The following is a 26,120-nucleotide window of genomic DNA, read 5'->3' as shown; positions in this document are numbered from 1 at the left end:
AAGTGTCTTCTTGCTCTCACTGTTGTCGTCATATTGCTTTCTGTCCTCAGTTATCCTCTTTTGTCCCTAGTTGACCAGTTGGTTGTTGTCTATGCAGGGTTCACTAAAGTTCCACTCTTGATTTGCAGGTGTAGCAGTTTACACTGGGATGGAGTCTAAGATGGCCCTGAACTACAAGTGCAAATCCCAGAAGCGCTCTGCAGTGGAGAAGTGAGCATTAGGATATTCTGCACCTCTACAGCAACACTGAACACTTCTGAGTTTTTTCTTCTCAGATTTCAGGTTCAGCTTTACAGTAAGTATATCAGAGAGTGTGAATCTTTGGTGTTTTTTTCTCAGGTCCATGAATACCTTTCTGCTCATCTACCTGGGCATCCTGCTGTTTGAGGCCATCCTCAGCACCATCCTGAAGTACGCCTGGCAGGCTGAGAACAAGTGGGACGAGCCCTTCTACAACCAGCAGACAGAGCAGGAGAGGAACAGCAGCCAGGTCAGTCACTGTCTGAGACACTTTATTCACACTGGTAAATCACTCTCTTAAACTGATGATCTTTGATATCATAGTATTCTTGGATACGTATTCTATATTTACAAATAGTTTGTTGTTTTTGTGGATAATGCAGTGAAGGTGGGAAGATGTTTTCACTGGGGCGGTAACGGTCATGGGTCTTTGTATGATGGTAATTGGCCAGCCAAATGACTATGGTCACTGTCATAACCATTTGAATAACTAAAATAATAATTTCAGACACACATATTCTCCTCCGCTCCTGACTGCATGTGCTGCTGTAGAAATAAAATGAATAGAACGGGTGTCCCCATTCAAGTCATTGATGGCATAATGGGGGGACCGGCGGCCATTGCGAGGAGCAATGCAGGTAGAGGTAATTTGCTTATAAACCAACTTCTGTTAGGCTAAATCGGAGGACTGCGGTATCAGGTTACATATCCTTACCTTGATGAAATGAGGCTGTTCTGAGGGCGAAAGGGGAGATTTGAGCAGTGCACCAGAAAATGAGTTGGAGTTTCCGTGAACACTTGTTGTATGCATGTGTGTATGTATGTGTGTGTGTGTATATATATGTACAGTTGAAGTCGGAAGTTTACATACACCTTAGCCAAATACATTTAAACTCTGTTTTCACATTTCCTGACATTTAATCCTAGCAAAAATTCACTGTCTTAGGTCAGTTAGGATCACCACTTTATTTTAAGAATGTGAAATGTCAGAATAATAGTAGAGAGAATGATTTCTTTCAGCTTTTATTTCTTTCATCACATTCCCGTTGGGTCAGAAGTTTACAATACACTCAATTAGTATTTGGTAGCACAAAGTATATGTGCACAAAGTATGCACAAAGTATATGTCCGAACCGACTTGCCAAAACTATAGTTTGTTAACAAGAAATTTGTGGAGTGGTTGAAAAATTTGTTTTAATGACTCCAACCTAAGTGTATGTAATCTCACGACTTCAACTGTGTGTGTTTGTGTGTATGCATGCACTACCGTTCCAAAGATTGGGGTCACTTAGAAATGTCCTTGTTTTTGAAAGAAAAGCAAATTTTTTTGGCCATTAAAATAACATCAAATTGATCAGACATACAGTGGTTAACATGGTTAATGTTGTAAATGACTATTGTAGCTGGAAACGGCTGATTTAAAATAAAATAAAATAAAAAAAGATTATCTACATAGGCGTGCAGAGGCCCATTATCAGCAACCATCAGTCCTGTGTTCCAATGGCACGTTGTGTTAGCTAATCCAAGTTTATACATTTAAAAGGCTAATTGATCATTAGAAAACCCTTTTGCAATTATGTTAGCACAGCTGTAAACTGTTATGATTAAAGAAGCAATAAAACTAACCTTCTTTAGACTAGTTGAGTATCTGGATCATCAGCATTTGTGGGTTCGATTACAGGCTCAAAACGGTTAGAAACAAAGACCTTTCTTCTGAAACTCGTCAGTCTTTTCTTGTTCTGAGAAATGAAGGCACTCACTTTTCTATTCAAACTTTCCTAATCACACAAAACACACAGGCACCCCATCTTCCAACACACCCGTACTGCCCCCACGTATACACCCATACATACCCACATACTGTGCCTTCTATGTCCTCTCTTTGAAGTGTTTTTATTTCTGCCCTGTTGATTCCTGCCTAATTTCGGGCTTTGAGTACTTTTGTTTTCCAGTTCCTTGTATTTGGGGATTTTTTTATTTTATGAATTGTCTTTTATCTATTTATAAATACTATAAATAAATAATAGAATAGAAATTATTTAACATCAGTCTTAACTCCAATAAAATACACTATACTATTATTTCCCCGTTTTTATTATTTTCCACCCACTTCCTTGTTGACAGATCCTGAAGTTCATCTCTGATTTCCTGGCGTTTCTGGTCCTGTACAACTTTATCATCCCCATCTCGCTCTACGTCACTGTGGAGATGCAGAAATTCCTGGGCTCGTTTTTCATTGGCTGGGACTTGGACCTCTATCATGAGGAGAGCGACCAGATGGCTCAGGTCAACACTTCTGACCTCAACGAGGAGCTGGGACAGGTCTGGACATAAAGCACTTCATTACTGTATGGCGCCCCATGCTCAACGTCATCGCAGAGTTTGTGTGTTATGATCAGCCTCTGTCTGTGTGTGTGTGTGTGTGTGTGTGTGTGTGTGTGTGTGTGTGTGTGTGTGTGTGTTCTAGGTGGAATACGTGTTTACGGATAAAACCGGCACCCTGACGGAGAATGAGATGCTGTTCCGTGAATGTTCAATCAATGGTATCAAATACCAGGAAATCAATGGAAAGCTTATACACGAGGGGATGATGGATGACTCGCCTGACGGACCTGTGCCTCCTCTGGTAAACACCATTAAAACCTCTCATATCGCCCAAGTGACTTGCAATACATTATTTATCCATGTGTTGTCTGTGCATTCATTAAATATACATGGTTAGGTCTGCATTTCCAATCATGTGTTAAACAATTATTAATTGACTGTCCTCATGGATTTGGACCCTCGCATTGGTTTGATGACTCTAAGTACTTTTCTCATGTCTGTCTCTCTCGCTCTCCGTCTGTCTGCCACCTCTCAGAGTCGGGAGGAGTTGCTGTTCCTGAAGGCAGTATCGCTGTGTCACACAGTGCAGATCAGCTACGAGCAGCCAGGCGACGGCCCGGGGAACCCCTTCTCCCACGCTAATGGCTTCTCCTCCCAGATGGAATACTATGCCTCCTCGCCGGATGAGAAAGCACTGGTGGAAGCCACTAAAAGGTACCCAGGAGGATAGCTGTCATGTTTCGCTGTTCAACCCATTTGTACTGTTGTTGGTAAATCAGATTCATATATATGTAGCTATATGACCAATGCTGGTCACACAGGTCTTTATGGACATACAAGCACTCAGACAAATGAACATTTATTGAGACAAATAGTTTGAGGTTCACCACATTCCAGACCACAGTCTGCATATTACAGTTATGGTCATGGGTTATGTATGGGCGACAGTCTGCATGTTACAGTATTTATGGTCAGCAATGTCACATGAAACAATTTAATTGCAGGATGGGGGTAACCTTTATTGGTAGCCATGGAGAAGTTATGGAAATAAAAACATTTGGAAAGTCAGAAAAGTAAGTCTAATTTTCTATGGTTAAAAATACGGACATTTAATGTTGATGATGAACCTCTACTGTGCATAGAAAGTGATGTAAAACCTATTATTCCCGTGTCCCACAGGTATAAACTACTCCATGTACTAGAGTTTGATGCAACCCGAAGGAGAATGAGTGTCATATTACAGACACCCTCAGGTACAGTGATTTCTCTCCATATTAGACAAATTGCTCATTCATAAACATTGTATTAGGATTTCATTACATTATGTAACCCACCTTTGATTTGGTTCTGCAACATTGTTCAGTTCATTTCCCTAACTGTTGCTGCTACCCTGTATTTCATATCTGGCCCATACTCACTATGACAATGCAATATATTTTATCTATTGCTGTAGGGGGGAAAGTACTATTTACAAAGGGAGCTGAGTCCGCCATTCTTCCCTTTACTAAAAGTGGAGAAATTGACAAAACAAGAGTACATGTAGATGAATTTGCCTTGGTGAGTATACCACATCACATCATATTAGACAAGGCACTATTTCCAGCCCTTAAGTACAGCAGAGTTTTGCTATGCTGAATGCCATCTTTTATTGTCTGTGCTGAAGAGCACCAGTGCAGCTGGGTTGCCTCCCGTCCTTTTTTCCATGCGAGGGCTCTCGTGGCCGATTTTTGACTCTTGTATTTATTTATTTTTTACAACAATGTAAATATTACTTGTGGTCCTTTCCCCCAGAAAATCAATAAATCCTACAACTTAACAGACAATTTATCCAGACATCAGGATCTACAGAGATTTGTTTTTGATTTGTGATTGGCAGGCGAGTGTTTATTTGATATAAAGCCAGTCCCTGTCAGCTCCTCGTTTCTCTTTCTTCCCCTTCTTCAGAAGGGCTTGCGGACGTTGGTGGTGGCCTGCAGACACTTCAATGTGGAGGAGTATGAGGAGGTGGACCGGCGGCTCCACGAGGCCCGCGCGGCCCTGCAGCAGAGAGAGGAGAGGCTGGCCGAGGTCTTCAGCTTCATAGAAAAGGACCTGGAGCTGTTGGGAGCGACCGGGGTGGAGGACAAGTACGTCAACAACACTGTTTGGTGTCTGTCTGGTCAAGGGTTAGCTCATTATGAGCACCAAGCAATGATATCAGAAAGGTGTCTGAATACTTTCCGAATGCACTGTATACACTGTACTTCATGTTTTTGATTTAACCGACCTGGAAGACCAATCAATTTCAACTTTTATTCTGAAGTAACTTCATATTTCCGAGCTAGTCAGATATTAGTTTAGAAAGACTTGAAATTGGCATGGGCGTTAACTAGGTGGCAATCTAACAGCTAGCTGCTTTTCAAAAGTCGATAACTGGTTAATTTGACCCCCCTCCAAAAATGTTTTGGGGACCTAAGCATTTCTCAATGTTTATCAACATTACTGTAGCTTGCAAATTAATTTGATCATGCTTTGCGATACACCTGATTTTTATGCTGTTTTAGTCCAGACAACGTCGCCTTGTCACCTACAGTAGAACCTGATGAACAACAAAGTTGGTCATGCTTTTTTGTCCTACCAGATCCACGATAAGGTTCTAGCTAGTGTATCCCTCCGGTTTATCAGGTCCCAGGCTCCTGTGACTGTTATGATAATTTATTTACAAGTCAATTACAATTAGCTTTTTGGTTTAGCCCCATCTGTACCTGATAGAGCAGATCTAGTCTCACGTGTGGAAGTAAGCTGTCTGGCAAGTAAGCCGTCATGCAAGAGACTCAATGTGATGGAGACTAGAGCACATCCAGAAGTTCTGACGGAATGGACACACATTTGAGTGCCCCAGGATTGGTCCATTTACTTTGCCGTTAGAATTTATGCTATGCAATCCTCCGAATTCATTGGGGTAGTTCCATCCCATAGCAAATAGCTGGAAAAACAATTGAAGCATTGTTCACACGGCCTGTGCGCCCACGGAGGAGGAGCTGCTTCTGCTGGTAGTCACTGAGGGGCAGAATAGTAAGTAACTAAACTGCTTGTTTTGAACAATATATTTTTGAAACAGGAAAATGTACACATTTGCGCCCCACTTTTATGAGCAGTGGAAATAGAATCCATGAATTACAAATATACTGTATGTATGTATGTATGTACAGTATCAGTCAAAAGTTTGAACACACCTACTCATTCAAGTGTTTTTCTTTTCTTTTTACTATTTTCTACATTGTAGAATAATACTGAAGACATCAATACATTCCTTGATTAATGTCCTTGAGGGGCTGGGCCCCTCAAGGACATTCAGAAACTTGTCCCAAAGCCACTCCTGCATTGTCTTGGCTGTGTGCTTAGGGTCGTTGTCCTGTTGGAAGGTGAACCTTCGCCCCAGTCTGTGGTCCTGAGCGCTCTGGAGCAGGTTTTCATCAAGGATCTCTCTGCACTTTGCTCCGTTGATCTTTTCCTCGATCCTGACTACTCTCCCAGTCCCTGTTGCTGAAAAACATCCCTACAACATGATGCTGCCACCACCATGCTTCACCGTAGGGATGGTGCCAGGTTTCCTCCAGATGTGACACTTGGCATTCAGGCCAAAGAGTTCAATCTTGGTTTCATCAGAATCTTGTTTCTAATGGTCTGAGAGTCTTTAGGTGCCTTTTGGAAAACTTCAAGTGGGCTGTCATGTGCCTTTTACTGAGGAGTGACTTTCGTCTGGCAACTCTACTGTAAAGGCCCGATTTGGTAGAGTGCTGCAGAGATGGTTGTCCTTCTGGAAGGTTTTACCATCTCCACAGAGAACCTCTGGAGCTCTGTCAGGGTGACCATCGGGTTCTTGGTCACCTCCCTGACCGAGGCCCTTCTCCCCCAATTGCTCAGTTTGGCTGGGTGGCCAGCTCTAGAAAGAGTCTTGGTGGTTCCAAACTTCTTCCATTTAAGAATGATGGAGGCCACTGTGTTCTTGGGGACCTTCAATGCTGCAGAAATGTTTTGGTACCCTTCCCCAGATCTGTGCCTCAACACAATCCTGTCTAGGAGCTCTACGGACAATTACTTCGACCTGGCTTGGTTTTTGCTCTGATATACACTGTCAACTGTGGGACCTTATATAGACAGGCGTGCCTTTCCAAATAATGTCCAACCAATTGAATTTACCACAGGTGGACTCCAATGAAGTTGTAGAAACATCTCAAGGATGATCAATGGAAACAGGATGCATATGAGCTCAATTTCGAGTATCATAGCAAAGGGTCTGAATATTTATGTAAATAAGGTATTTCTGTTTTTATATTTAATACATTTGCAAACATAAAAAAAAAAAAAAATTCCGCTTTGTCATTATGAGGTATTGTGTGAAGATTGCTGATCATTTTTTTCTATTTAATCCATTTTAGAATGTCTGTAACCTAACAAAATGTGGAAAAGGTCAAAGGGTCTGAATACTTTCTGAATGCAATGTATAAAAAAATATGTGCACACCCCTTCAAATGAGCAACGGATGTAGCTATTTCAGCCACACCCGTTGCTGACACTTCGAGCACACAGCCATAGACAAACACTGGCAGTAGAATGGCCTTACTGAAGAGCTCAGTGACTTTCAACGTGGCACTGTAATAGGATGACACCTTTCCAACAAGTCAGTTCGTCAAATTTCTGCCCTGCTAGAGCTGCCCTGGTCAACTGTAAGTGCTGTTATTGTGAAGTTGAAACGTCTAGGAACAACAACTGCTCAGCCGCGAAGTGGTAGGCCACACAAGCTCACAGAACGAGACCGCCGACTGCTGAAGTGCATAGCGCATAAAAATCGTATTTCCTCGGTTGCAACACTCAGCAGCTTCATGAAATGTGTTTTAAAGTTGGGACCAACTCCATGTTAATGCCCATGATTTTGGAATGAGGTGTTCGAGGAGCAGGTGTCCACATACTTTTGGTCATGTAATGTACCTGCAGCACTCCAGGACCAGGATTGCCTACCTCTGTGGTAGGCCTATCGACACCCCAAAAAATGCTGGTGGGAATGGGCTTCCATAGTTTTATGTGGCTCAGTGCAACCAGCAGGCGGCAGCTACTGTTACAATTTTAGTATTTAACAGGCTGTTACTGCAATTTCAGCTGTATCAAAAACTTTGCTCTTGTATTACCAATTATAGTGTAGGACTGTTGAGCTCAATGATACAATTCTGTTTGGAGCCCGAACGATATATCGGTTCACCAATATTATCTGCTGATAGTGGCTTTTCACTGCTATATCGGTATCGGCCAATAATTCCACCGATATTCAATAAATAGTATGGAGAGAAAAAGCAATCTCATGCTTATCTGAATGAACACTTCTCATGATATCATTCATTTCACAATTTAAGAAATCAACATTTGAAGCATATTTCTTGGACTATTGCTGATTTTAATGACAATTACTCTTTTATTTCACTGGCATCAAACAGTACATCGTTACATACAGTGAGATCGAAAGGTATTGGATCAGTGACACAAACAGCAAATACATCCAACAAATGTGTAGAGTCACAAGCTTGATGTAGTCATTGCGTACAATGAATATGGGACCAAATACTTAACTTTTTACTACTTTAATACACAAGTGAATTTGTCCCAATACTTTTGATCCCTTGACGGGGACACACACACACACACTATGTACAAAAAATGCTGTAATTTCTAAACTGTTCACCTGATATGGATGAAAATACCTTACAATTAAAGCTGACATTCTGCACTTTAACATCCATAGTCATTGTAGAATTTCAAATCCAAAGTGCTGGATTACAGAGGCTAAAACAAAATTCACTGTCCCAATACTTTTGGAGCTCACTGTATATCGGTTTCGGTACATTTTGTCCCCCCAAGAATCTGTATCGGACCCCAAAAACCATTGTTCTGGCTCTTTCTGTTTGCACTGCTCTGCTCAGAAGGGAGCAACTGTCAGGTGAGTGTGATGCCCGACCTCTGGACGTGCTAATTTAGCAGCTTTACACAGCAGTATTGTCTCTCAAGAATTAATCTCTCTAAATGTCCCTTTGCTATTGTCAATGTGAAAACAGTCTTGAGGCTCAGCCATTGTTAAGATGGGCACTAGTGGCAGATCGCATCCTCCTCTGTTCCTTGTCAACAGATTATTTTTTATTTGTTTTTACCTTGACAGCACATTGTGACTCACCAGCACTGTGCAGCAGCCTCCCTGTGTAAGGGTCAGGGGCTGGGCTCAGCCCTCCTGGGTCTAATGCACTTAGCCACTTAAAACATGACTCATGCCTTTCTACATGCAGCCATGCCTAGTGTGCTGCTGCTGAGCAAAATTGTGTTAGAGGGGCTTCAAGGCAAGCCTTTACAAAGGCTCAGGATCCAACATTGTAGCTCGTTTTTTGCGATTGTGTTGAGGGGGCCGTTGCAATGAAATGTAATGGGACGTATCCATGCTCCATTAGAACAATTATGTCACAAGGGCTCACTTGCCATTAGCTGCCTCTGGGTTAGATTTGCATGCATCTTAAAATGACGATCCACATCTACGCTGATTACTACATGTATTATATAGAATGCCTCAGACTTGTCTGGTGTACCTCCATGTCATTCACACATACTGAACAGAGTGGCCGTGGAGACACTAAAGCAGAGGCAGTCTGGATTTGATCATTGGTCAGTGAGTGGCAGTCCGGGAGAGACTTTCTGTTGGCATTTGTGTGTGTGTGTGTGTGTGTGTGTGTGTGTGCGCTTGCTCTGCAGTGAGACGCAGACACCATCATATTCTTTCTCCCTCCGTCCAGTAGTAATGGTACTTAGAGGATGCTGCTCTGTTCACCCCCAAAAATCTTCAAAGGAACAAGCTTCTATATGATTAATCTTAAGCACCCACTCTTTAGACTCTTAATCAATCTGGCTTTTACCACTTAACTTTAACATTTATATCTCTGTATTCAAATTACAGTGTTTCTAGTGTACATCAAGCTTAGGGTGAAGGATATTGACTGTAAGATTAAGTCTTGTTAGTTAGTTGATTGACTAATGGCCTGGTCTGACTATGACATCTCATTGATGCCCTCGTTACCTCTGTTGATTCTGATATCATATCAACATCCATAGCAAATTAAATGGTAAATGAAACTGAATTAAGTGATTGGTTTGAGTCATGATGAACCACACCCTACATGTTTACTTCAGGAGGATGATCTCAACACACTCCTATGGAATATGGATGTGTGCCAATTAGCTGCAGCAGCATAAAAGGGTCAATCTGCAGTTGCTACTGTACATCCATTTTTGGACTTATAAATTACTGAAATAAAAACGACAAGTATCAAATAGCCGCCTGTCCATTTTTTAATAACTGGGCATCAGCATACATTTCAGCAAATAACCACCTGTTTCATATAAACGTATGGTCTAAATTAATTGGTTAGGAGTGAACTTCATCGAGACGCTGCAAAAGAAGAGCAATGGATTTTTTTATTATAATGTTTATACTGGTCACAATTAAGTTTGGTAGCAAAAGCTGTGTGGATTAAGGAATTAGACACCTGGCTCAATAGAAGCCTCTAAGCGCAGGTTGTGATTGAAGCAAATAAACGCCCAGGCTATTAATTGAAGTTTTACGGTATACCCATTGTAGTGCTGAGCGATTAGTGCTTTTTGAGGTCGTTTCGGTTCGATTATAAAAAATTATCACGGATTTCGGTTTTGATAAAAAAAAAAAAAAAAGTCTACATAAAATGCATTATGAAATAATTACAAAATTATTCCAAAGCCCAAAATAGGAAACCTTCAATTGCCAAAACATTGAAAATATTTCATTGTCTCAGGTCCACATTGGGTAGATATCAATAGAAAAATAGGAAATTGCAATGAAATAATAAAATATTTCAGTTGTGTGTGTATATTACTTGGTTTTTATTTGATGGCTTTATTCTTTTTTATTCCTTAAAGTCATCATCTCTTCTCAGGCAGTAGCAGCCAGCCAGCCAGACGTTATTTCTGTGCTCCCAATATTGTACTGTCTTTAGTCGTCCTATTTAGCTAGGCTAACCTGCCTAAAGTATGCTGCCGAGCTGTCTGATGAAATCCTTTTACTAGTTCTTCAAAGTAGATAAGTCGTACTTTCACAAACTGTCTCTATCTCTCTCATTGTTGTGTACATTCTTCTCTCATGCAGTATGTGTATCTAACCTAACATAGCAGGCTTAAGTGTATCCATCTCTGAGGCGGAAAGAGCAGGCACAATGGATGATGGTCATTGTCATTAATTACCATGTTTCTGCGCTGAACTAAGTTGAATATTTGCTTAATGAAAACTACAACTCCCTTCACCCCATCATCCCACATAGTACTTGACTTGATTTCTCTCGTGAATAATTTGATTTCGCTCTAGAGAAACGGCACATTGGGCTCACCCCCCCAAAAAATTGGGGTTAATCGCTCAACTCATAAATGCTTTGTGAACTTAGTTCAACTGTCGAACCCAAAATATAAGCTTGTTTTTCTGCAATGTTTGTCAACATTTGTAAATGTAAACAAACTGTATAGCCTCAACATGCTTAACTATAATGTTTATATATTGGACAGAGCTATGGATGCTAGGACTGACAAGGCATTTGAGTGGTTTCATTTCTCCAGCCTCATCCCTCAGATTCTTAGCAAAACAGAGGCGGGGAGCCTGCTTTCCTATTGTTTCAACTGTGGTTTGGCCCTTTTAAAGCTAATCAGATAGGTTAAAGGTGAAATCAATCATTTGTTTGCATTATGTGGTAGCGGGATAATACATTTGAAGCTGAAAGAAAGACACACATATATAACTAACATTATTCCTTTTTCTGCAATCATTGTGCAGTGCACTCGTACAGAGCCTCCCCTTAGTCATACCGGGGCGATTCTGTTTACTGTAAATTAACCCACCTCTGGGGCTACCTTTTTCGTTCTTCATATGGCATGGAGGCTAACGTGCTGTGACTGGTGTGTGTCTGTGTCCCCAGGCTGCAGGAGAAGGTCCAGGAGACCATTGAGGCGCTGCGCCTGGCTGGGATCAAGGTGTGGGTGCTGACCGGGGACAAGCACGAGACGGCGGTCAGTGTCAGCCTGTCCTGCGGCCACTTCCACCGCACCATGAACATCCTGGAGCTGGTGCAGCAGAAGTCTGACAACGAGTGTGCCGAGCAGCTCCGACAACTGGCCAGGAGGTAGGACACTGTCACTAACATCTACCACCATGTCTCCCCATGCCATTCACGTCAGTCACTCACCATGTCTGTAGTCCATGTTGTGTCCTTCTGGGTTAACTAGTCTACAAGCCCTCATCAGCATGTTAATGTATTCAGGGTAATATACAGGTCTGGGTGCAATAAAGAACTATAGGAGGCAGAGTTTAACTTCATATTTATCATAATCAGTTATGAGTGTTAAGGACAGTGCTCCAATTAAGAGAATCACTGTGTAGCCTAGCCAAGAATTCTGAACTCCACGATCCCCGATGGAGTTGAGTGGCGAGGAGTGTAGTCTACGTCCGACTACATCGAGTCGGCATCAGTCGATACTTAAAAAAAAAAAAGGAATTCTTTCATGCGTAACTTGTACCTACGTTTGTCCTGTTTAGTTGCATTATTTACTTTGGGTGCTGCAATCCATAGTTTATTTATAAAGCTCATAGCCTCGGCACTCCACTCCATCGGGGATTGTGGAGTTGAGAATTCTGGGCTATGTATAGCTTAAACATGTCAGGATGTTGTCAGAGCAGCTCTGGGAACCTTCTGTTGTTTATCACCACTGATATATAGAGATGTCTTCTTGCCCACGGATGCAGTCCCTTTTCCAATGGTCCTTGGCTTATTAATGGTGAAGGAGTCTTGTTTATGGTCCCCTGGGGGGGATAGTGTCATTAGGCACGATGCATTGCAGATGACTCAGTCTGGAAACCAGGGAAACCACATTTTTTTGGTAGTCACGACGCATCCTATATACCACCCGCGTCGTGTGACAAAGTTTCGAAATGGTTATGAGAAATCAAGACAATTAAGGTTTTTATTATACTCCATTTAAAATAAGTGGATTTATGTTGGGAGATGATGCATAATCATTCTAGTGTGAGATACACAAGTCTACAGTGCGTGTGGTTTTACTATCCTGGTGGTGACTAGAAGGATAATAAAACAAGGAAAATTCTGACAAGTGGGGACATGTCGCTGATCCCCACAAGGAAAAAAGCTTTTTTATAGTCAGGGAAAATAGGATTTTGAATGAGAATCAATCAATTTTATTTTGTCCCCACAAGGATAGTAAAACAAAGGTGTGTGTGTGTGTGTGTGTGTGTGTGTGTCGAGGACCTCCACGTTAGTGCTGTATAGTTATACCTGCTCTTCTATGTGTCCCTTTCTCTGTCTGCTTGTGTGTGTCTGCCTGTGTGTAGGATAAGAGAGGACCATGTGGTCCAGCATGGCCTGGTGGTGGACGGGGCCAGCCTGTCTCTGGCACTGCGGGGGCACGAGAAGCTCTTCATGGAGGTGTGCAAGAACTGCTCTGCCGTGCTGTGCTGCCGCATGGCGCCTCTGCAGAAGGCCAAGGCAAGTCCCCTCACTGTCACTCCCAGCCTTTAGGGCTTTCCTTTATGAATGAATCAGTCAACAGCGCCAATCTCATATCTCTCATGCCCTCAAGTATTTAAAACAAATATATTGTTCATGTAAAGATAATTGCCTAAATAAATTAGCAATAATAGTATATTAGTATAAATCATTTTGTAGTTATACATAACACCTGCTAGTAGAATTAACGTGATTGAAGTAGATGATTTATGATTACAACAGTGGTCATTTACCGTATGTGTGCGCCTGGGTGAATCAGGTTTTTTGGAGCAACCTTTTGATGACATGATGCCGGTCCATCTTTCCTAGACTCCCATTCACAAGGGGGCGATAGCAGAGTTTATTTAAAAAAAAAAAAATGGTCTTCTCATTTGTGGTGAATAAAACTAAGAGTGGTCTTCCCTTGCTAGTAGTAGCTAGTGGGCATTAGCCTAGCTAAAAACACAGCAAAACAACTACCCTTTTTAGATTCAATGTGAAAAAATGAGATTTATAATTAAATAATGTGCCCTGGCAAATATTGTTATACTTGCCAGTGTAACCTACAACATTATCGGAATTTGATATGTTCCCATCAGCTAAAAATAGAATGTCATATATTACGGAGAAAAGGTACATGGCTACCAGCTGTTTTTATTGTTTCACTTCTCAACAAAATACCTTTTTGTTGGGGGGATACTAATATTTGGTTCATGGTTTAAAGTCCCAGGGCAGTCCAAAATGTGATTTGTCGACGTAGCAACATAGGCAGAACTATGTTCTTCAAGGAACCGCCCATTTTGTGACACAAAACGACATTCAAGTACGTTGCGCTGTGTTTCCGTAGTTTGCATAAGGTCTATAGACTCCTTTACAACTCACGTACAACAGTGCACTTACGTGACACTTACTGAAATTGTTTAGAAAAACTTCCTTAAGATGGCTAGCAATTTCAGTTTTGTCTTTTGGTTTCTCAGACTTTTAAAGTTGTGGTCATGGCTGGGGAGAGTAGAGTATCTGGCCAGTGTTGTGGTTTTATCTGAAGTAGCAGGTGTTACAGTAAAGGCTAATTGCCATGGACATGCTCCTGGTCTCATTTGGGCTGCTTAATGAGAATTCTGTGCTTGGCAGGTGGTGAGATTGCTGAAAACGTCTCCAGAGAAACCCATCACTTTAGCCATTGGGGATGGAGCCAATGATGTCAGCATGATTCAAGAGGCCCATGTTGGCATAGGTAAGTCCTCTACCCTAGAGGAAAAAGAAACGCACACCTATTTAGGCGAGGTGCTGGCTAGCGGAGTGGAAAACTTGAAAATAAAGGAGAGCCGCACACTCTCAGATGCAAAAATGTAATGTCCAACATTTCGACAGGCAAGCTGTCTTCATCAGGGTATAATCACAAACACTGCAGGGTGACTTGTTTATATAGTGTCAAAAGACACACAGGTGTCGGTAATCATGGCCTAATATCATTGGTTAATTCTCAAATATTAAAATGACATACAAAGAACATACAAAAAACCAAATGGATAGCATACGATCATAGATTCAATTTAGACTACATAAGCCTACAAACAATTACAATGGCAAAGCCACAATAATCACAAGAATGGCTTCAGATCATTCAAAAATAGTTTGCCCTATAGCCAATTCTGTCGAATCAAAAGAATTTGCAAAAAACAATCAGATTTCGACAGAAATATGGCTGAGACGCAAAGAAAATTCAAGGAGAGGAGGTACAAATATGATCAGATTAATATTTCCATTGAGAAAATTCAAAACAAAACGAGACATGACCTTTTTCAAGGTCAGTCTCGCAAAAAGAAGCATTCTTGCGTTCTAACTACCCGCTATTCAAAGTGCTCTGAACAAATTAAGGGAATCGTTCACAAACATTGGCACATTCTAAGATCCGATGATAGTCTCGGTAATGTGTTTTCGGACCTTCCCTTGGTCGTATTCTCGCGGGGCAGAAATCTCAGAGACCTATTTGTACACTCTGATTTACCACCCCAAGATATCCCTGAACAACGTCTATTTGCGCCCCTACTGGATGGAAATTACAAGTGTAATGGCTGTGCTCAATGCAATGGCACTTATAAATGTAGATCCTTCAAACACCCACAAACAGGGAAACAGATCCCAATAAAAGGTGTCATTACGTGCTCCACTAAGGCAGTTATTTATCTTACAACTTGTCCTTGTGGTAAAAATGATGTGGGTAAAACAAAGCGTGAATTAAAAGTACGTATCTCAGAGCATCGTAGCACCGTAGGTGCAAAAACTCGACTTGCCCAGTTGCGGCCCACTTTTTGGAAGCAAACCACTCGATTTCGTCTCTGCGTTATATTGGCATCGAACATGTCACCCTCCCAAGGAGAGGGGGTGACCTCGATCATTTATTGTTAAAACAAGAGGCTGCCTGGATCTTTAATTTAAAGACCCTTGCTCCCTTCGGTCTCAACGTAGACTTTGATCTGAAGCCATTCTTGTGATTATTGTGACTTTGTAATTGTTTGTAGGCTTATGTAGTCTACATTGAATCTAAATTGTATGCTATCCATTTGTTTTTTTTGTATGTTCTTTGTCATTTTAGTATTTGAGAATTAACCAATAATATTAGGCCATACTTGGCCATGATTACCGACACCTGTGTGTCTTTTGACACTATATAAACGAGTCACCCTGCAGTGTTTGTGATTATACCCTGATGAAGACAGCTTGCCTGTCGAAACGTCGGACATTACATTTTTGCATCTGAGCTCTTAGAGTGTGCGGCTCTCCTTTATTTTCAAGTCCTCCACCCTATCAAATTACAATAACCCATTACTCAATAGTGTATTTTGCTTGTAGTTTCAGAACAAAGTGACTAGTAACAGACTTTAAAAACATTTCAGGTATCATGGGCAAGGAGGGAAGACAAGCAGTACGAAACAGTGACTATGCAATAGCAAGGTTTAGATTCCTTTCCAAGTTACTGCTCGTCCATGGCCACTTCTACTACATTAGAATTGCAACCCTTGTACAGTACTTTTTTTACAAGGTGAGTTCTATGTTCAAGGATGCGTTGCGGTGTCTTACACAATGATAATCAATACAGGAGCTAGATGTTATTGTCTCGGGTCTAAATCCCTTTTTGTCTTCTTTTAGAATGTGTGCTTTATTACGCCCCAGTTTTTATACCAGTTCTTCTGTCTGTTTTCACAACAAGTAAGTGTCTTTCAGTGTCTCATTTGTTCTATCTGTTCATTTTTTGTGGTCCCTTATTACTGTTGCTTTGTGAGTGTTGTTTCAGTGTACCTTGTTCTGTGTGATATACATGCCTGTTGTTCTGAATGTACCACGTGTAGCTATATCTCCCCCTGAGGGATCATCAACTCGAACTGTCCATCTCTGAATCATCAACATACAGAAGAAGTTAGCCAAATCTAGGCCCTTGTTGACAGTGGGGGGAAAAAAGATTTTGGCAGGTGTGAGTGTGTGCTGTGTTGTACATGGCCCAGGGTGATGTGCCAATCTTGTCCTACCTCGTTGTTGCCTCCCTGTTTCCCCAGACTCTGTATGACAGCGTTTACCTGACACTCTACAACATCTGTTTCACCTCCCTGCCCATACTGGTGTACAGCCTGTTTGAGCAACAGGTCCATCCACACATGCTGCAGAGTAAGCCAGTGCTCTACAGGTAGGACATGGTGTTCTATTTTGCATATTTTTTCCATACAGAATGAGGCTGTACCTCCGTTGGATGCAATTACATGAAAACACAACAAGCATTTGCTACGGACAGAACCATGTTGCTTTGTATCCTTTCACACCAACAGAGACATCAGCAAGAATTCCCTCCTCTCCTTCAAGACCTTTTTGTACTGGACACTGCTGGGCTTCTGCCATGCCTTTGTCTTCTTCTTTGGTTCCTACATCCTGATGGGGGAGGACACGTCTCTCATGGGGAATGGGCAGGTGAGGTGGGCTGGGCTGCATGTACTGTACTATCTGTTCTACCTCTGGTAGTGGTTCTGCCGGGGAAGGAAAGGGTAAGGAGATCCACACCCCCCACCTGGCTTGGCTCCAAGGGGAACTTGACTTTGAACCTGATTTTGAATGTTCTGTGCGGATCTCTGGGAATATTGATTGGGTATTTTACCAAGGTGCACAGTAATATGAAATATTTCCTTTTCAGTTTAAGTTAGGCAGTGTGGCAGTAAATTCCAGACTGTTCTAGGAGGCTGTGCTGTTTTCTATTTGTGCTGCAGCCCTCTCTCTCTCTCCTGTCTCTTCTGTTTGTGTCAGTCTTTCTACTAGATTGATGATGTTGAAAAAGCACTCGCCATGTTGCTCTTTTTTGTTCATTTCTCTTCTTCACCTCCTCCCTCTTTTCATGCTCTGCATGTCATCAGATTTTGAGAGCTAACAGACAACTGGTAAGAGTTGACTGAATCAGTTGATGCATAGCCCTGTCATAGTTACCCCCCTAACATCTGTTGCTGTCATTGGTCCATTCTGTATGAACACCCTGCTTGGTTATGCTTTTGATGTGCCATGTTTCTCAAGGGGTGAGTGATGACGAGTCAGTAACTTCCAGTGTCTCCACAAGTTTGTCAGCAATTTAGCTTAGAAGGCTTAGGCCTAGTCTTCTAGAAATATGTGACTACTAACACGTGACTCGATCTACATTACTATTAAAGCAGTTTTCCTATGATGGATGTTAAGCCATTGTATTGTCTCTTTGAAAATTCTTAAATGTTTTATTTAATTTTTCTTGTAGATGTTTGGAAACTGGACCTTTGGCACTTTGGTATTCACAGTAATGGTTATCACTGTTACATTGAAGGTAAATAATGTCAGTGGAGTTTTTGCAATTCTTCAATTCATAAATAATTCTTAAAGCAATCCCACATGAAATCTGTCACTTTTTGATATTGTTGTCAGTCACCTCACTCTCCTATGACCTTTCACATGCTTTTCTGACCAAACTATGTTTCTTTTTTTCACTCTGTCGACAGCTGGCCTTGGAGACCCACTTCTGGACGTGGATGAATCACTTTGTTACCTGGGGCTCCATCGCTTTCTACTTCATCTTCTCCCTGTTTTATGGGGGAATCATCTGGTGAGCTGAACTGCCATCTCTTTCCCACACAACCTGTGTATCTCTAATACACATGACATTTCATTATATAGTATGTGATAAGACCAACAAGTGTAATTGTACTGCATGTGGCATACAGTCTACTTAGAATTTCACCTCAGGGACTGTCTATCCCAGACAGTCAAACCTTGAAGTTCTATTCCAGGCTGTACTCAAAGGGTGTTCTACACACAGGGTTAGTTAAGCCTGAACAGATGTTGGCTGGCTAACAGTGTGATTCTCTGACCTTTGCCCCCCTCCAGGCCTTTCCTCCACACCCAGGACATGTACTTTGTCTTTGTCCAGCTGCTCTCCAGCGGCTCTGCCTGGTTCGCCATCATCATCATCCTCATCGCCTGCCTTTTCCCCGACATCATCAAGAAGGTGATCTATAGGCACCTCCAGCCCACCAGCACCCAGAAGTCTCAGGTAGGACACCCAGGGACAGGGGAGATGAGGGGGAAGGGGTGGGTTGCGGTAATAAACTATACACTGACAGGAAACGCATGACACCAAAGCATGGCTTCTCACCTCACAGACAACACAAGAACAATTCACTGTGCAACTGACAAAGGCATGCTCCAAACAAAGCGGGTGCATCTCTGTTCCTGATCTTAATCTACTGTAGCGTGGGAGATATTGCTGAACAAACTATTTTTTGAAATAGTTTGAACAGTTCCATTTTTGTGGTCACAACTTCCTCTTTGCTTAAAAGGTTGATATTGACACGCCCTCTTTTTGTTTGTTTACTTACACGTATTAAGCCTTTTTTTGCATCAAATAGTTGGCGAGTCAGCAATTCTAGCATCTGTGATGGAGAAAGTTAAGTATTAAAGTGCTGCTCAGTGGGTCTTAGAAGATAAAAGCTCTTTCTCAGGGTTGAGTCTCATTTCCTGTCTCTGTGATAGATGATTTTCTTCCTTTCTCAGGCTGGTGTGTGTCCGTGTGTGTCTGTATGAGTGTGTTATGATCAGCCTCTGTTTGTGTCTACTTTGTATGTCATCTTCCCTCCTAACTGACCTTCTCTGTGTTGCGCCCTTGCCTCCTTCCCTCTGCTCTGTAGATGTACTCCAATCGAGTCGTCATAGGTGATGACTTCATCGCACTGCAGCCTCTTTCCAGAGCCAAGAATCAGCTGGGCAAAATTAGGTAGAGTAGGAGGGGCCCTGCTACATTTTTATTATAAGAATTTATTTATTTATTTAACTAGGCAAGTCAGTTAAGAACAAATTCTTATTTACAATGATGGCCTACCCATGCAGACGACAAACTAACTAACCAAGCTTTCTAGGAAAAAGGGATAGGGGTAAAAAAGGGAAAGATAAGGCATTTTGTTATGCACCCCTGCATGTTGGCTCTAGGAAATCATCCATCAACTGCATGCCACTTTAGTTTAGCCTAGTGCACTATGCATTGGGCAGAGCAGCCTCTCACTGCAGCAGCCCTGATATAATGTTCCAGTCATAACGGCATGTGGAGCACAGCTTGAGACTGTTTAATGTATGCTGCTAATACAGTAATTCTGAGGCCCAACATTATAGTGAGCAAAAGCTGGTGAATGCTATTTTCATAGTAGTTTATTCACTGTATCTCCGGATCATATTCTGGATAGCATGCTTTTAAACAATAGCATTATTTTCTTAAGATATGCACAATGAGGAGAGAAAATGACAACCACTCCATCCAAAAGCAAGTGATCAATTTCCTAATTGGATTGACATGTTTACAGAATAATTGCTAAGCCAAATTCTAAATTAATTCCTCAATCATCCAGTTAAAATTGATACATTTACATAATTGAGAGTACACTGAAATTACTAAACTGGCTCATTGGTTCTTTGGAACATCTTTGTGCCCAGTCTCCTAATTAAAATGTTAGTGTACACTAATTGTTTTGGACACAAATTGATTGGTGTGGCTATCCTCTACCTCCTATGGATGTGGGAGTGGTTTTTGTGCTCATTTGTCTTGTTTTCTTCCGTGCATGAGACTTAATGGGTTGTTTTGTGCTTCCAGATGGAAGAGGATAAGAGTTCAGTCAGCTCAGAATATGACTCTGCTGAAGGCAGGAGCCGAGGGGAGGACAATTGGCAACTGCTAGTTGCTTCTCCTCCCCCCGTCCAAGGCCCAGCCCTATGCTCCCCTAGGTAGTATTTGTATTTATTATGGATCCCCATTAGCTGCTGCCAAGGTAGTAAACCTACTGCTTCCCTGGCCCAGCCAGGCCAGGCCTCTGTGTGTGGATCCTCCCCTGTCTACCCATCCCCATATTGCTCTGTTTTCATTTTTTTGTATTTTACCCCCTTTTTCTTCCCAATTTCGATCTTGTCTCATCGCTGCAACTCCCTAACGGACTCGGGAGGCAAAGGTTGATCATGCATCCTCTGAAACATGACCCGCCAAACCGCACTTCTTAACACCCGCCCCCTGAAGCCAGCCGCACCAATGTGTCGGAGGAAACACTGTTCAACATATGACCGAGGTCAGCCTGCAGGTGCCCGGCCTGCCACAGTCGCTATAGCGCGATGAGACAAGTAAAGTCCCCTGGCCAAACCCTTCCGTAACCCAGACGACGCTGGGCCAATTGTGTTCCGCCCTATGGGACTCCCGTTCACGGTCGGTTGTGATACAGCCCAGGATCAAACCCGGGTCTGTGGTAATGCAGTATGCAGCCCATTGCGCTGTTTTTTTTATCTGACATTGTACTGCTTGCATAAGTTACTTGATGTGGAATAGATTTCCATGTGGTCATGGCTCTATGTAATACTGCCCCCCTCCCCCAATGGGTGTCTGAGCTGTGTGCAAGTAGTTTAAACAGACAGCGTGCTGCATTCAACATACCTCTCACACATACAAGTAGTGATGAAGTCAATCTCTCCTCTACTTTGAGCCAGGAGATATTGACATGCATATTATTAATGTTAGCTCTCCGTTTACATTAAAGGGACACCGTGCTGCCCTGTTCTGGGCCACTGTAATTTTCCTAAGTCCTTCTTTGTGGCTCCTGACCACACGACTGGACAGTAGTCCAGGTACGACAAAACTAGGGCCTGTAGGACCTGCCTTGTTAAGAAAGCAGAGCAACACTTTATTATGGACAGACTTCTACCCATCATAGCTGCTTAGTCTCCTCAACTTGCTCCATTTCCACAGTATTCATTACCAGATTTAGTTGAGGTTTAGTGAATGATTTGTCCCAAATACAATGCTTTTAGTTTTTGAAAACAAAACCCAACCTTACTTAATCATGACTCGTGTCATTTTTCACCTGTCTGTCTATGTATGCCTTTAAACCAGCAAAAGTCATTATATCAAACAATGTTTTTTCTACAAATCTGGAAAAACTGGACGGTTACTTGTCAATCATCATCACCACCTCCAACCATGTTAGTGGTCCCCTAACTACAGGTCAAGGTGGAAACATGAAGGATGTTTGTGTAACCCTGTCTCCCGCGTGGCGCAGTGGTCTAGGGCACTGCATCGCAGTGCTAGCTGCGCCACCAGAGTCTCTGGGTTCGCGCCCAGGCTCTGTCGCAGCCGGCCGCAACCGGGAGGTCCGTGGGGCGACGCACAATTGGCATAGCGTCGTCCGGGTTAGGGAGGGTTTGGCCGGTAGGGATATCCTTGTCTCAGTATGTAAAATGTAAAAAAAATTATGCACTCTACTGTAAGTCGCTCTGGATAAGAGCGTCTGCTAAATGACTAAAATGTAAATGTAAATGTAATCAGTCCTGTTGAGAAGAATATACATATCTCCTGAAAACCGGCTTGCCTTTGCACATCAGATTCTCATACAGTAGCATTTGGAGGACAGTGTTTAATGTAGGATACTGTAGAATGATACATCCATGGCAGTGTAGCCTAATACCTATTTTGTTCTCACTCTTCTTACCACTGTTTCTGCTGCTGTTGCAAATATGCAGTAGTTTCTGAGTGGTAGGGAGAGGAGGGAATTGAGCGTTGTAACCCCAAACCAGTGTCGATAGTCTTGGGATGTGTTCAGGACTGCCTTTTTAGCAGTGCTCAAGCACTCACTGCGCCAGTGCTTACTCGGGGAAAATCAAGAATTGCCTAGGAATCGACTTTCCTCCACTTAATGCTATGCATTTTATATTCACAAAATTCTCTGCCTTCGCCATTCATTTGCAGCCGTAGATTGTCTTTGATTGCGAGTGAATCACCGTTATTTATCATTTTTATGTGGAGCTGAGCTGACAGATTAATGTGAGAATAGGATTTTAAGCACACGTCAGACTGGCATGGCAACTGCCTGTAACTCCTGTGTGATTTGATTAGTGCCTTCAAGGCTTGGCCAGGCCAGGGACAAGGACAGCCTGGCCTTGGAAAATACTGCATTGTTTAACTTTTTTAAATGTATAGATTTGAGTTTTTTTCATTTGATTGATTTTCACCTCCAGCTTGGCCATGTACATTTGTGTCCGACACCTTGTGCATCATCACCCACCTCTTATTGTTTTGAAGAGCTCCAAATCCCCTCCCGGCTCCCTGGACAGTCATTGGGCTGTTTTATGGATATTGGCGTGACCTGTGTTCTGATTCTAATATTCTTTTGTGCTCTGCCCACCCCTCTGTCTCCCCTTCCTCGCCATTCCTGTTTCTCTCTCTCTCTGCAGCTTATTGAGACTAACTACCAGGGCATCGGCTGCGTGGACTCCATGTGTTGCTACTCAGAGGGGGAGAACGGGTGCGCCCGGCTGGGCCGGATGGTGGCGCAAGTGATGGGCTGCTGCAACCCTGCCTACGCCAACAGGTGTGAACCCACCCTCTGTAGCCTCTGTTGCTGCAGGCGCATCTCCTACAAGCTGGAGCAGGATGAGCCCACTGCTCCCCAGGAGTAGTGAAGGCCTAGCCTAGTAGAGAGAGAGGTAGACTAGACTAAGGTCTTACTGGTAGGACAGGCACCCCAGTGACAGAGAAAGGTTTGTAGGGAGGGAGACTAGTATCTGGATCCTGGATCTTAAATGTTCTTTAATACATGTTTATCTCGTATACTATGATCGACTTCATGGAGTCCTTCTAGTCTATTTGTCTTCTATATTCAGTGGGACAACATGTTCACCAATGTAGCCATGTGTCTATGTAATCTCTCCTTCTAAGTCTGTACTCGTATGCAAGTCTTCTTTCACTCGGGGCTTTCTGTCACCTGTCTGAAGTTTTGTGCTTTTAACTTTTCCAAAGCCTGCCGAGTCAGTGTGTTTGTCCTTCACAGTGTGGGCAAAGCCCAGGTTCAGAGTCTAAGTCTCTATTGATCTATGACAATGTGTTTATGCTGCTAAATCTATTCAAGAGAATGCTAACGGAGGTAACGCTAGATTTATTTGACCATTGTTAGATGTAGCATTCTCGTTCTGCTTTTTACTTGTACAGTCATGACCAAAAGTTTTGAGAATGACACAAATATTAATTTCCACGTTTGCTGCTTCAGTGTCTTTAGATATTTTTGTCAGATGTTACTATGGAATACTGAAGTATAATTACAAGCATTTCATAAGTGTCAAAGGCTTTTATTGACAATTACATGAAGTTGATGCAAAGAGTCAATATTTGCAGTGTTGACCCTTCTTTTTCAAGACCTCTGCAATCCACCCTGGCATGCTGTCAATTAACTTCTGGGCCACATCCTGACTGATGGCAGCCCATTCTTGCATAATCAATGCTTGGAGTTTGTCAGAATTTGTGTGTTTTTGTTTGTCCACCCGCCTCGAGGATTGACCACAAGTTCTCAATGGGATTAAAGGTCTGGGGAGTTTCCTGGCCATGGACCCAAAATAGATGTTTTGTTCCCCGAGCCACTTAGTTATCACTTTTGCTTCATGGCAAGGTGCTCTATCATGCTGGAAAAGGCATTGTTTGTCACCAAACTGTTCCTGGATGGTTGGGAGAAGTTGCTCTCGGAGGATGTGTTGGTACCATTCTTTATTCATGGCTGTGTTCTTAGGCAAAATTGTGAGGGGCCCACTCCTTTGGCTGAGAAGCAACCCCACACATGAACGGTCTTAGGATGCTTTACTGTTGGCATGACACAGGACTGATGGTAGCGCTCACCTTGTCTTCTCCGGACAATGTTTTTTCCGGCTGCCCCAAACAATCGGAAAGGGGATTCATCAGAGAAAACGACTTTACCTCAGTCCTCAGCAGTCCAATCCCTGTACCTTTTGCAGAATATCAGTCTGTCTCTGATGTTTTTCCTGGAGAGAAGTGGCTTCTTTGCTGCCCTTCTTGACACCAGGCCATCCTCCAAAAGTCTTCGCCTCACTGTGCGTGCAGATGCACTGTACTGGTGGTGCCCCGATCCCGCAGCTGAATCAACTTTAGGAGACGGTCCTGGCGCTTGCTGGACTTTCTTGGGCGCCCTGAAGCCTTCTTCACAACAATTGAACCGCTCTCCTTGAAGTTCTTGATGATCTGATAAATGCAATCTTACTTGCAGCAATATCCTTGCAATATCCAGCAATATCCTTGCCTGTGAAGCCCTTTTTTGTCCAAAGCAATGATGACGGCACGTGTTTCCTTGCAGGTAAACATGGATGACCGAGGAAGAACAATGATTCCAAGCACCACCCTCCTTTTGAAGCTTCCAGTCTGTTATTCGAACTCAATCAGCATGACCGAGTGATCTCCAGCCTTGTCCTCATCAACACTCACACCTTTTTTTTTTCTCCCCAATTTTGTGGTTTCCAATTGGTAGTAGTTAGTCGTCTCATCGCTGCAACTCCCGTACGGACTCAGGAGAGGCGAAGGTCGAGAGCCATGCGTCCTCTGAAACACAACCCAAACTAGCCGCACTGCTTCTTGACACAATGCACATCCAACCTGGAAGCCAGCCGCACCAATGTGTCAGAGGAAACACTGTACACCTGGCGACCTGGTCAGCGTGCATTGCGCCCAGCCCACCACAGGAGTCGCTAGTGCGCGATGAGACCAGGATATCCCTGCCGGCCAAACCCTCCCTAACCCAGACGACGCTGGGCCAATTGTGCATCACCCCATGGGCCTCCCGGTCACTCACACCTGTGTTAATGAGAGAATCACTGACATGATGTCAGCTGATCCTTTTGTGGCAGGGCTGAAATGCAATGGAAATGTTTTTGGGGGATTCAGTTCATTTGCATGGCAAAGAGGGACTTTGCAATTAATTGCATTTCATCTGATCACTCTTCATAACATTCTGGAGTATATGCAAATTGCCATCATACAAACTGAGGCAGCAGACTTTGAAAATGAATGTCATTCTCAACTTTTGGCCACGACTGTACTCTTGGTCTCTGACTTGTTTGTTATACTGTATTTTTGTATCTATGGACAATGACAGCATGATGCCAGTGTAATGCTTTCTCAGCCCACACATCTACTTCACACCCTCACTCTCAACACTGAGGTGAGATGAGCACTCAAAGAAAATAGTCAGTGAGACTTGTTCCGGCCTTAATGCTAGGATACTGCCAGTACACAGGGGGAGAGAGAGACCCCACCATCGCTGACTGGCAGCATGGCAGTACATATGCCCTACTTTACCGTACCCTGTACTGTTACTGAATGATGCTTGTGTTTTGACATGCTGCAGTGTTTGGTGTCGGTGTGTCTCAGCTGAAACATGGGGACCACACTCCCTGACAGATGTACTAGAAAACCGTAGTCTCAACATGAGAATAGGAGTCTTTTTGCTATTTATTTGATAAAGTAAAGTATTTGAAGCCTTAGGTGCTTTTGAGAAGAGAACTGTCTTGTTGCATGGGGCTGCCTTTGGTATTATGTATGCGGAGTAACCAGACGTTATGTGTTCATGTGTGTCCTGATCTTTTCTATAACGTTACTCCTCC

General features: G+C 42.8%; 1 protein-coding gene across 4 annotated transcripts in view; it reads left to right on the top strand.

The window, feature by feature from the left end:
• Positions 1 to 26,120, top strand: part of LOC139578508 (phospholipid-transporting ATPase IF-like) — a 61,955-nt gene that overhangs the window by 33,354 nt on the left and 2,481 nt on the right. The window contains exons 10-31 of one of the 4 annotated variants that reach the window (XM_071406207.1): positions 129 to 210; positions 340 to 490; positions 2,365 to 2,562; positions 2,708 to 2,866; positions 3,101 to 3,279; positions 3,570 to 3,638; positions 3,745 to 3,818; positions 4,019 to 4,122; positions 4,510 to 4,691; positions 11,574 to 11,777; positions 13,001 to 13,154; positions 14,286 to 14,388; positions 16,052 to 16,197; positions 16,305 to 16,364; positions 16,709 to 16,836; positions 16,976 to 17,114; positions 17,920 to 17,985; positions 18,158 to 18,261; positions 18,543 to 18,708; positions 19,343 to 19,428; positions 20,296 to 20,426; positions 22,914 to 23,050. In XM_071406207.1, coding sequence (XP_071262308.1) covers positions 129 to 210; positions 340 to 490; positions 2,365 to 2,562; positions 2,708 to 2,866; positions 3,101 to 3,279; positions 3,570 to 3,638; positions 3,745 to 3,818; positions 4,019 to 4,122; positions 4,510 to 4,691; positions 11,574 to 11,777; positions 13,001 to 13,154; positions 14,286 to 14,388; positions 16,052 to 16,197; positions 16,305 to 16,364; positions 16,709 to 16,836; positions 16,976 to 17,114; positions 17,920 to 17,985; positions 18,158 to 18,261; positions 18,543 to 18,708; positions 19,343 to 19,428; positions 20,296 to 20,380 — 2,639 coding nt within the window. In that variant the 3' untranslated portion in view covers positions 20,381 to 20,426; positions 22,914 to 23,050. Of the gene's footprint in view, positions 1 to 128; positions 211 to 339; positions 491 to 2,364; positions 2,563 to 2,707; positions 2,867 to 3,100; positions 3,280 to 3,569; positions 3,639 to 3,744; positions 3,819 to 4,018; positions 4,123 to 4,509; positions 4,692 to 11,573; positions 11,778 to 13,000; positions 13,155 to 14,285; positions 14,389 to 16,051; positions 16,198 to 16,304; positions 16,365 to 16,708; positions 16,837 to 16,975; positions 17,115 to 17,919; positions 17,986 to 18,157; positions 18,262 to 18,542; positions 18,709 to 19,342; positions 19,429 to 20,295; positions 20,427 to 22,913; positions 23,051 to 26,120 lie in introns of those variants that run through there. The other 3 variants (XM_071406204.1, XM_071406206.1, XM_071406205.1) reach the window with 3 other exon arrangements.

This window comes from Salvelinus alpinus, chromosome 6 (assembly GCF_045679555.1).
Source record: "Salvelinus alpinus chromosome 6, SLU_Salpinus.1, whole genome shotgun sequence".
NCBI classification, from domain to species: domain Eukaryota; kingdom Metazoa; phylum Chordata; class Actinopteri; order Salmoniformes; family Salmonidae; genus Salvelinus; species Salvelinus alpinus.
Note: the sequence above shows the minus strand (reverse complement) of the source record. Positions and strands in the feature narration are given on the sequence as shown.